This window comes from Ixodes scapularis, unplaced genomic scaffold (genome assembly GCF_016920785.2).
Source record: "Ixodes scapularis isolate PalLabHiFi unplaced genomic scaffold, ASM1692078v2 PGA_scaffold0__279_contigs__length_252992795, whole genome shotgun sequence".
NCBI classification, from domain to species: Eukaryota; Metazoa; Arthropoda; class Arachnida; order Ixodida; family Ixodidae; genus Ixodes; species Ixodes scapularis.
In genome coordinates this window covers 220,885,118-220,897,289 of record NW_024609835.1, presented here as the reverse complement: position 1 = coordinate 220,897,289, position 12,172 = coordinate 220,885,118, and the positions used below count along the sequence as shown (strand labels likewise).

General features: G+C 47.1%; 1 protein-coding gene and 1 pseudogene across 1 annotated transcript; both read right to left on the bottom strand.

The window, feature by feature from the left end:
- LOC115317677 overlaps positions 1-6,214 on the bottom strand; it is a 50,730-nt pseudogene extending 44,516 nt beyond the window's left edge.
- A 3,491-nt stretch (positions 6,215-9,705) lies between these two features.
- Positions 9,706-10,164, bottom strand: LOC8024044. The gene has a single exon (XM_002404107.3). It carries the CDS (start codon positions 10,162-10,164, stop codon positions 9,706-9,708), a length of 459 nt encoding a protein of 152 aa, XP_002404151.3.
- Between the last annotated feature and the right edge of the window lie 2,008 nt (positions 10,165-12,172).

Below are 12,172 nucleotides of genomic sequence, written 5' to 3'. Positions count from 1 at the left end.
AGTGAGCTGGACAAAAATAACGATAATAATCCCTGGAAAAGGGGAACAATGGGGACAGAGGAAAAACACAAATCTCCAAACACAGCTAGGTGACTGGTGCGCGACCGAAAAAATCCGCCTGTTCTTGGTATCAAACCAGGGACCTCTCCATTTCCGGTGGTGGCGCGTTCCACTGGAAATGGAGAGGTCCCTGGTTCGGTACCAGGACTAGGCATATTTTTTCAGTCACGTACCAATCTATTATTTATGTTTTGAGATTTGCATTTTTTCTTCGTCTTCTTCTCCGGGGGCTATTATCATATTTGTGATGCGCTTTGGATCTGTTTGTACGGTGGCAAATAGATATAGACGCCTAAGTATAGCCGCCCAAACAACTATTTTTTTGTAGTAATTTGAGGGTGCAGAGGTGCTGGGGTTGTGAAACCAAAAATAACCATTCCACATATATTTTGCATTGGTGGTACAACATCGATGCATGGAATTGTAGAAAATATTTTTATTTGGCTGAAGCGATAACGTAGCGCAGGGGTTTCAAACTCATTTGAGTGCGGGGGAAGATATTGCAACCTGAAAGGTTGAGGGCCAGTGTAAGTAGTAGTAAGGGGCGATTTGTTTGGAGAAGAGACCTTTTGCTCTCAGCTTGTGACACCTGTAGGTTTGATTTGTTTCAATACTGAGTTCCACCATAAGTCTAGACGCAGCCGATGCTTTAGAGCTCATGGGGCAAATTAGGCAGCATAAAAAGTGCACCTTCATGTTGTTCGTCATGTTTCTGTACGTGTTCCATTATTACTTAACCAATCGTAAACAGAAAAGGCCTAACGACTTGCACCTTTGGAGCTTACTGGTTGGTCCAATTACCTCGTAGCGTTGGCTGTGTCTGGACCCTAGTTGAAACGAAGTATAGGACTAGTATAGGTCCTTACGAGACGTGATAACAAAAAGTAAAATGGCACCGCCTCGTCACCGTGTTGGTATTTTTTTATATAGAAGAGGTCAAGCACACTGGGCAGTTCTCTTTGCTCAATTCACTCGGGGTCTAATTTAACTTTACATGGCTCAAAGAAAATATCTTTATACGAGAGTTGTCGCTTTCATGACGATTTGTATTGCAGCAGTCTAATAAAATATTTGCATTTTAATGGTGATATTTTTTGAAGGCGGGAAGTCATAGCTTATAGCTTTATCTTTGCCAGTTGCTCCTGCTGATCGAGTGTTCGCGCAGCCGAGGTGACAAAAGGCTGGGAAGTGAATATTAAGACGAAACACAGGACAAATTAAAGCGGAATGGTATAAACTATGCGAATATGCTATAAGAACAGAGTTACGTTTCGAGCAGGTATGCAGTGGTGACGTAAGATTATTATGGCGCATGCGCTGGAGACCTGAGGGCAAAGATTCGCAGCCGGTTGTTTGCGGGCCGCGTCCCAGCGAGTCGCGGCCCGTATGCGGTCCGCGAGTCGCGTTTTTGAGACCCCTGCATAAGGCGATCAGAATAAAAACAAAATGCTTCAATGCTCTAATGTTTAGAACTTTCTTTCTTGCTCATGCCTATACTCTGTTTCATACTTAGTGTGCAGCGCTGTCAAAGCTACTGGCACGAGCATGGGGCTTGATCTCGTTAAACATTTGCGCGCGTTCTCGCGCAAACAAAACCATATAGATGAAGCCACGCGCTCGCGCCAGTAGCTTTGACAGCGTTGCACACTAAGTATGAAACGGAGTATAATAATTCGAAAATTTCATACCTTTACCCGAAGCTACCAGTCCGGGCTGATGCAGCATATGCCTGTGGACCCTTGTTGCAAGATATATAAAAAAAAAAATATATTATATTTATTTTAAGTACGTCGTACTGCCATGCGGCGTAGATTCAAATGTAATAGTGCATTCCCATTTCCTGGAATAAGTCCAGAAGGGAATGGTGATGCGGGTCATTTGTCTATCGTTAAAAGTCTGGCGGCCGGATAAGATGGAGGCCCACCCGGATAAGATGGCGCCGACGGGTCGCTTGAAGGACCGGTCACGTCCATAGGAGGTGCTCGAGATCCGCCTCCCGGACTGGGGTGGTACAAAAGACACAGCAGGTGGATGTCATGGTATGACTCCAGTTCGCGCGGAGAGCCGTTGTGATAGCTACATTCACACGAACTCTTCGGAGCGAAACCTCTTCTATGCGGGTAAGACCGCAAAGGAGGTTGGAAGTTGGAACCACACGGAGGAATAAGAACTCATGTGGTGCGCCGCAGTGTGTCCTTGTGAATGACCAGTCTATCCTTGGCCGACAGCTTAAGAAGATGAGTCGGGTAGGCTACCGTTTGAGGATGACAGACAGCGTCTGCCGCTACATGAACAGAAACACTAGAACGGCGAATCAGACAATTAATATTAGTAAGTATGGTATCAATAAAAAAATTCTTACGTTTATTTTTAGAGCGCAGCTCTTAGGGGCCCGTTTCCGGCTTGAGCGGCGTCGGCGTCGCCGTCGGCGTAACCAAGGTCATCTCAAGGTCACGGGACCCCCCAAGGTCAGCCCAAGGTCACGTGACCCCCCAGGTCACTTGACCCCTCCTAAGGTCACCTCAAGGTCACGTGACCCCTAAGGTGACCTCACGTGACCCCCTGAAGGTCCCGTGACCCCAAGGTCACGTGACCCCGAGGTCACGTGGCCCCCTCCCCAAGGTCACGTGACCTGGAGGGGTCACGTGACCCCTCCAAGTCACGTGGCCCCTCCAGGCCACGTGACCCCGAGGTCACGTGACCCCTCCCAAGGTCACCTCAAGGTCACGTGACTCCCAAGGTGACCCCACGTGACCCCCTAAAGGTCACCCCAAGGTCACGTGACCCCGAGGTCACGTGGCCCCCTCCCCAAGGTCACGTGACCCCTCCCAAGGTCAGCCCAAGGTCACGTGACCCCCAAGGCCACCCAAGGTCCCGTGATCTCGGGGGGGGGGGGTCACGTGACCTCGGGGGGTCACCTGACCTGGGGTAGCCTTGGGGGTCACTTGACCTTGAGGTGGCCTTGGGAGGGGTCACGCTCCCCGAGGTCACGTGACCCCTCCCAAGGCCACCTCAAGGTCACGTCACCCCCAAGGCCACCCCAGGTCAGGTGACCCCCCGAGGTCACGTAACCCCCCCCCCCCCCGAGATCACGTGACCCCCCGAAGTCACGTGATCCCCCGAGGTCACGTGACGCCCCAAGGTCACGTGACCCCCCTTAGATCACGTGACCCCCCGGGGTCACGTGACTACCCGCAGGTGACGTAACCCCCTCAGTAGCCTTCCCTACTCCTCCTCAAGAGCTGCGCTCCAATCGGCGTTACAGGGATTTGTAAACGGCTTTCATTTTTTTCTCCTGCAAATATAACGCGTAACAAACAACTGAGAGAGGTTCACCTTACCCTCCTAGCCACCTTAGAGTCGTTGGTGCTTTGTTTTGTGTCACTAGGGAACATGCATACATTTATATTGTTTTTATTTATTTTCGATTTTAAATACCGCCTATCGGTTTAATTTTTTTTTGTGGAAAAGAAAACGTGGTGGTTTGTTTGCTACAGTATGTCGGAAGGATTGCGCAAATAAATGCCTATAAACTGTCCGTTTTTTTTATTTGTATAAAAATGGCTTCGGGCGTTGGCATGTTCCCGAGCGCTTATTTTAGTCCCAGCGAGCTATGTCTGTGGAAAGAGTGGGGTCCTGTCCATCGGCACCTACTGCCTGCTCAGCGCGGCAACTAAAGCTGCTGCTCCACAAAGGCTTGAGGTGGGTCTGGGGCCGAGAATAAGAAATAGATTTCTCTTTGCTCACGAAGGCGATAGCAGCCACAGCTGGCCTGTGCCTGCCAGACCTTAACAGTCCTCTTGTAGAGACAGACGCGAGCGACAACGGTGTCGATGCGGTGTTGTTTCACGAACATGACGGACAGCTACGCCCAGTGGAATTCGCCAGCCGAATCCTTACACCGCCAGAACGAAATGACAGCGTGTTGGAAAAAGAAGGGCTAACCGTCATGTTCGCTCTGAAGGAGTCCGACCAGTATTTAGACGGGATCACTTTTGTCATTCTGACAGTCAACGCCGCTCTAACCGGGATTCAGAGGTTCAAAGAGCCGGCGGGGAGTTTAGCTTGGTGAGCACGCACCCTGCAGCGATACTCCTATACTTCTGAAAGCTGAAAGGGCTCGACCAACAAGGTTGCAGAAACACTTTCTCGGTCGCCCTGTGATAGTGGTAGGCAGGAAGAGACGCACGCAAGGGATAGCGAGAGACGCGTTTTCCGCACAGCCACTCATACGCGAGGCAGCGGGGAGGGAAAGTAGCAACAGGAGCCCGTGGCGGTAATAGGAGGCCGCCCGAGAGAACAACGGATTGTAGCTTGACGGGAAGTGGTAAGCAAAGAAGAGCTTGTCGAGGCCCAAAAAGCAGATGGGTTTTATCAGCGGGTGTTGGGGAAAGTTACGGAAATGGCACGCAACACCGGGGACGCTGATGGTCGACTTAATGAATATACTGATTCAAACCTGATGGGCCAAAACGGCTAATTGCTCCACTACATCGCAAAAATCGACGAGGAGGAGAGGAACTACTCTCCGTTCAGGGTTGTGATTACTGAAGTGTCCGTGATTACGGACACTTCGACGATTTGGCTTTGGCTGGTCACGGCAGCGGCAGCAAGACTTTTTAAAAGTTAGGTCGCGTTGCGGCCTGGCCTGGGATGAGGAAAGGCACACTCCGATACGCCCGTAGCTACCCAGCCTGCCAGAAAGCGAAGCCGAGATGGGAAAAAGCCCCCGGGTCTTATGCAGCCTGTAGTAAGACCCTCCTTTTGGATATGGTCGCTTGTGACATCATCGGCACATTACCAAGGAGTCTTCGTGGGAACCAGCTTTTATTAGCGACAACCGATTTTTTCTCAAAATAGGTGGAGTTACACCCACTGAGGAAGCTGGTTTCGGAGCGCAACTGGGACTTGTTACAAACTTTCATGTGTTTTGGCACATCCACATGTCTCATTAGCGATAATGTTAGTTGTTTTGCTAGCAGTATGTGCACTGACTCCTGCTTGGTGATGAACATAAAGCACAGAAGTACGACATTATACCAGCCTCAGGCTACTACCACTGAGAGAGTGAACGGAAACTTGAAGTGCATGCTGATTGCGCTAACAGAGAGCCACAGAGACTGGGACGAACACATTGTCGAGATAGGGTTTGTAATCCGGACGACCATGAACAAATCGATTGGGTAACGGCTGCGCTTCTTAACTTGAGTAAGGAAGTGACGTCTCCGCTGGAGAACGGGCTACAAAATGACCAAGGTCCAACAGATCGCCCACCCTCTAAGTACACGGCGGAGTTGAAAGTTTGTTAGTTGAATGCGTTGCACCACGCTAGAGAGAATCTTGATGCCGCAAGGATCGAACAGGCGGCCCAGTACGATAAGAATCATCACCCCCTGGAATACAAGATGGGGGACCTAGTTTTGAGGATAGCCTATTCTTTGAGCAACGCAGCGAGGGGTTTCGCAGCCTCACTTGCTTCAAAGTGGGAAGGGATTCACGTGTAAAGGCACGAGTGTCACATCTTACCTATAGACTCGCTTGGAAAAATACGAACGAAGAGTCTGTCCCGGTCCATATCACAGACCTGAAAAGTAATGTAGATACAAATAATGTTCTACTGAACACGTTTTATTTTCTGAAGGATTACACAAGAATAACGATATTAAAACTCCGAGGGATGCTCATGCGTCCTAACCGGGCGCTGCTCGTGAGGTGTCTGCCCTCTTCTCCTCTCGCCCCTCTTGTCGTGGGGCGACTTGAGTTGTCTCGTATACCCTGACGGAGGCCTGGCCGCCTGGCCCGCATCGGGCCCCCCGAGCTGGTGTCGGGTATCCCCGGTGCGTGCCAGCCTCCTCCGCTGCTCGGGAGAGCGTGTTGCGGGGAAGACGTTGCCGTCACTACAAGCCTCTATAGTACAATCTTCGTGATTACGATGACGATGAAGGAGAACGTACCGCACAAAACGGGGAATTATCTTATACGGGTGGTCCACGCGCGCGACAAGGAACGCGACCTGAGCGTGGTAGCTGGGGCTGTGCACGGCGTTATAATCTGCGGCGTAGAATTTGATCTGATATTTTTTAGATGTTAATGCAGCTTTTTCTGCCCATGAATGCCTCTCTCCCCCCAGAGGAACCAGAATGCGAGGTGCCATTCGGAAGGGCGATTATCAACCTCCTTGGACACCGGCGGTGGCAGCCGGACAAACTCATAGGCTGCTCAGCACTCCCCAGTAGAGGGCCAGGTTACCGAACTCAAGGGATGACCAACGCCTTCAGCTAGGAACCAACGGGACCAACCGTCAGGGTGGTCAACCTGGTTGGCAGAGGCGGGATGAACAATGCCGACCTCGACTACGTCAACAGAGGCAGGGCGGCGAAGGGGTTGTCCGAGGGACCAGGGGGGCACACGAGACTCGACCCTAAGAAGCAGAGTGGTCCTGTCTTCGCCTAGGAAAGCAGTTCGACGCAAGCCCTCTCGCCACACTGTAGTAGTCATCTGGACAGCCCAAGAGGTCCTAGGGCTGTCCACTTTGTGCCGAGGGTGAACTGGCGGAACCAGCCCCGACCGAACTTGTCTCAAGTGGCCATCTATGTCCCGCGGCCCTTCCAGGGGCATACGCTGCCCCGCTTCTACCATCCAGAAGCCTGCTGGCTGTGCCAGGTCGCGGTCATCCACCAGGACACCCATGAGGCCAGCCGCAGACATATCGATCTCTTGAAGAGCATGGGCCACCACGCCTGCGTCGCGGCGGCAAATACAGCTGCTTCGTCGGGATCGGCCAGACCTGTCTTTAGCGGCTCTCGGCATTGACGAAGTCACAGGAAGCCGCAGTCCTGACCCGGACCAACTGCTTGTCGACGGAGCCGTCGACGGAGACCCGGTGCTCAGCCCCTCCACTGAACGCACACCGGTCACACCGGTGCCGGCCCCCCGTGCAACAACTGCGGCCCCATCGGCGTCCACCACCATCAGCGACGCGGAGATCAACGAGCTTGAGGAGCGTTTTAACAACAGCCCTATTACTCCGGATGCTCCTAAGCCCCCGGGTTTACAGGCTTGAGGAGTGGAAGTGGGGAGGATGAAGAAGACGGGGGCGCGGAAGGAGGGGGCTCGAGCATAGGAAAAGCGCGTGCGCGGGCGGGCGAGACAGACCGATCAGTCATTCAGTGATCGAGCGCGATTGGCGGAACACGTACAAAGCGGAGCAGCGGAGCAGAGGCCACGCACGGACGACCTCGCTCGCAGAACCAAGCATGACGAGAGGTCGAGGAACCGCAGTTAGTAATTTCCCCACTACCCGGGCCGCGAGCGGACAAGGAATCACCTAAGAACCATTAAGTATTACCTGATGCTAGAAATTGGCCCTTGTGGTTTTCTTGGGGGCGAACGGTACTCGTCGGGATTTGGCAGTATCGGCGACCGACCCACAACGCTATTCGAAAAAAAGTAATCTATTACAATTGCAATTGCCCTCGGTTAAAAAGAAATAAAAGCGATTATTTCATTACCCGAGAAGAAAAGTTATGGGGTGTTACTCGGAAAAAGTTACCGTTACTTTCGATCTTTTCACATGTTCAGAACAAAAATGTTTTTTTTTTTCAGATTTGAAAGGGATTGCCTTTCGTAACGTCCACTTTTGGATTGTAATCACCCGATAATGAACTGCTTATATTCTTACTCCACCAATTTCGGTAAATCATCCTCCTATCGGCGGACACTTGGTTTGAGGATTCCATGATAGAAAACTTGTACAAACGAATCGCGCCATTAAGAAAAGAAGGGGAAAATAGCAAGAGTTACAAGTAATTTAAGTAGTTCCCAAATTAATCAACTATTTTTGCGATCACTTTCTAACTAATTTAATAAAGTAATTAGACAATTAATCTCAGTTGTAATCGATTACCATTATTGCGATTACGTTTAATGAGTGCGTGCACGTCTGAGTGGTTAGATTATGAACTCTACTTCATGAGGTTTCTGACATTATCTCAATTTGATTTTTTTCCCTCGTTTGACTCGACTAAGATAAATAATAAATTATAGTGTAGTTTTGAAATTGCGAACTTCAAGAGCCGCGTTACTTGTAACGGCTTAAGACAGTTTAAAATGTTGCGCTAATGCTCGCAATTTGGTGTCAACGTTGCTTCTAGTGCGGAAAAACAAATCGTGAACGGCACTTGGAGAGCGTGTCATATCCACAGGAATTTTGCCGTGCGACACCAAATATTGGTAGTAGAACGACACCATGTGAAACGCGGTTTAAGACTCGAAGGCATGTGTGAAAAAACAACCGATAATTACGGAAGTTTGGAACAGAACGATAGCATCGTTCCATAAACAATACGCACTCTGCGGGAATATTCTTTATTTAGAAGTCGCACATATGCTGTGAACGAAGATGTAATGGATATTTTTTTGTGCAGTCAACACTCTCGCGTTTTCGAAACAGTGCTGAATAAGTAACGCATATTTCGCATTCTTGAGATTTTCTTTCACATTTCCGAACGTGTGTTTCAAACCTTAGGTACGTAAAAATTGAGATCTTACAGTGGGGTTTTTGACAATCCCATTGAGCAACGTGGATGAGGCAAAATAGTCCACAAGTCAGTTCAAAGCAATACACAATAATCGATTTAATTTATAGTCGACTAATACGTTATTATAAGCAAGATTTTACTGGTTGCACTGAGCTATGAGATTTACAGACAGTGATTCTAGATTACAATCAAGGAATCGCTTACTGACAACACGTTCGCCATGAAGAGAGACATGAGCTGGGTTGCTTCTGCAATATATATCATTACTGAACACCACAACTAAAACACAAAAATAATTTATTTTGGAAGTATTATCACAAAGAGAGCACACTTATTAAATAACTCTAAAACTGCCCATAGGTCTATTGAGTAAGGATTTAAAGTTAAGTTTCCTCACGAAATGTGATTATGCGTTTATTCTCTCTCTTTTCTTGTTATTAGTCTTTTGTTCTCTAACCATGCACAGTCCTAATCAATTCTGTCTGGTTTTATAAACACTATAAGTACACAACGCCAGCGGTGAAAGTCTCATTTTGGAGAATCTGCATCCACCATACACGGCACTACAAATGTTTTTTTGAACTTGATGTCAGCTCTCACCTATATGAAACTTTATGTGACTTGAGTATGCTTTTGTAACCTCCAGAATATGTCAAAAACAATTTTTAATACGTTTTATCTAAAGATTAATAAGGTAGTTCGATCGGCGTTTCGCAACAGGAACCGAGGATTTTTTTAACCGCTCTGCTGTGCTCCAAGTGATCAGCTTGGTTCAGCAGCCGCCTCTCTGGCCAGCTAAACTGCCAATCTGGCTCATGGCCTCGCTGACGATGCCATTCCTGGTTTTGTGACGGATATTACTGTTGATTGTGATGTTTCCTTTGTTGCTGATTTAGTTGATTGTGCTCTTGCCTGTTCTGCTACTGGTTGTGTTGCCCATCTTGCCAATCATGTTCCTGGTGTTTATTCTTGTGTTCTTGCCAGCTCCTTTGCCGGTTTTGCAGCCGCTTGAGCTCCAGGTTTCGTAGATGCCTTTGTTGCGGGTACCGTGAGCGGACTTCTTGCCTATCATATTGACTGTGTCGAGAAAAGTCATGTTGCCTGTTTAGGTGCTCCTCATATTGTCTCTCCTGTTTGCGATTCCGCATGTTCTGATGAGGTACTTGCCGATTTGTATGTCGGTTATGTTGCCGGTTTTGTCTCCGGGGTTGTTGCTTATCTCGTTGATGGGTTTGTTGCCGTTCGCGTGACCGGTTTTCCTGCCGTGCTTGTTGTCTTTGTTGCTGCCGGTTTTGATGGCTTTCATGGAGTCGATTATCTCGCTGGTTGTGTTGCTGATTTCGCTTCCATTCATCTTGCCTTTCTCGTAGGTTTTCTTGCCGGTGTTCTCGCAGGTTTTGTGGATTGTTATCTTGCCAATTGTTTTTCCTCTCTTGTTGCTGGTGTGATTGCCGGCCTCGTGACCTATTATCTTGCCAGTTTCGTTGTTGAGTATTTGGCCGTCCGTTTTGCCGTTCTTGTTGATGGCTCCCCTGGCGGTCCCACTGCCAGTTTTGACGACCATGTTGTTGGTCTTTCTGCCAGTTCATGTGCCAGTTTTGTAACATTGCTTGCAGCCAATTCTCTATGCGGTTCTTCGCCCTGTTAAGCCTGTCCGGACGCCAGTGTGACTGTCGAGTCTGATTGGGGTTTAAGGCATGTTTTTTCAGCTGGTTTGATATAGTGTTGGAAACTGCATCGATCACGCGGTTCAAGATATTGTCCTTCCATCCGTTCTGCTTTTGATTAGATGGTTGGTTCATAACACCTGGATTTTCATTCAACGTCGAGCTTTGCAGCAAGTTTGTCAGTCTCTCCTGCACTCGTTTCTTCAAGTCATCCGGCACTAACTTCAACAAGCGGTCCAGTGTAAATTTTATTTCTGGGCGCAGTAACGGCTTCGTCAGCAGGTTCTTCAACCGGCTCAGCAGCGCATTTATTGCCGGATCCTGCAGCTGCGTAGATAGGACATTCTGCAACTCGTTCAAGATCCGGTACAATGCATTCTTCAGCGGAGCCTGCGCCAGACTAGAGGTAGTAGAAAACGAAACCAAAAAATAATGAGAGAGTGGCGTTTGCGCATGTTATAACATACACTATTTTTCAATTTTTCATTCAAAACTAAATGTGTTATATCATTTATGCATTGCGTTTTTATTGTCTTTGTATTATATATTGAATTGTTACAAAACAAGGTATCAGAGAGCGAAAGGCCTTCCAGAAGGAAACCTTTCGCTTAACAATTAACTATTAACAAAATCATAACAATTATGAGACCAGAAGGTTTTCACAATTGTTATGGTGACTAATTAGCTTTATATTAGGTGCGTTTACCTTAGCACAGAAATACCATAAGCGCCTATTATTTGCTCGTTCCTATCACCATAGATAATCATGTTCGAAGTGATGATTTGCGACATAAACAATATCTTTTAATTTTAGAGGTTAGCGAAAAGTGTAACTTAGAATATAAAACATCAGATTATCATGATATGCAAAAGGATTACCAGCGCTCTTAAATTAGAAATGCATTGAGATAATGGATATAGCTATATATAGTGTGCTCCAAACTCTGCTATTGCCTAAACATGTCGACTGTATTAAAAACAAAAGAAAGCATAAGCTTCATCGCAATGCTTTAATTACTTAATTTGAGAATAAAAGAATTCGAGAAATCTAAGTTCTAGGGAGAAGAAAAGTTTCATACATTTCAGAAGCTGAGCTTATATATTATTTTCTGCACCCATGGTCTTCGCACTCATAAATCTGGGTTGCGCTCAACCGAGATTTATCTTATGTAATGTAACCAGTTTAGCAAAATATAATCGTATGTGAGTAGCGTTCCCTGTGACGAATTTTCCAAACCTTAAGTTACAGTGGTCCACCTGAATTAAATTGCATCTTGGATACAGAAGAAAATCACGATAGCTATTATTACTATCAGTGATATCATTATAACGAATTATTTTTTATCTATCCATATTTTCTGTCCCCTCACTCATTTCCATTCATTACCTTCTCTTAATTATCAACACTCACTTAATAATCATTAACACAACCATCATTTATGACACGAGACTTAATGTGAGCGCTAAGGCTCGTGTAGACGAGTCTCAGTGCTCACGGACGAGATAGAAAAGGTCAGACCGAGATATCATTGTTAATTAAAAGTTCCGATGAAATAACAAATACAAAAAAATGCCAGTTTCTAAGACTGTGCAGGTCATTTTCTCAAGATCCCGATTTGTAATTTTGAACTTTAAAATGTTGAATAGTGAAAACTCTAAAACGCACTTCCAAGACCTCATAATATTTCTAGTAAACTCTAGAATGTTAAAAAAAAAACTATGGAACCAAAAATAGAAAAAACATATAAAGAATTAGCTTTAGAGTGACTCAACCGGAACCTTCAGGAACGAGGGTACCGGAACGAGGGTACCGGGGGGTAACTGAGTGAAAGCAAATCCATGACAAGTCGTTCGATAAACACCGCGTCATATATATGTCAAACACTGAACACTGCCATTTTTATT

Bases quoted from the DNA above. Each gene is read 5' to 3' on its own strand.
- LOC8024044 (XM_002404107.3), bottom strand. From the start codon at position 10,164: ATGGTCGTCAAAACTGGCAGTGGGACCGCCAGGGGAGCCATCAACAAG.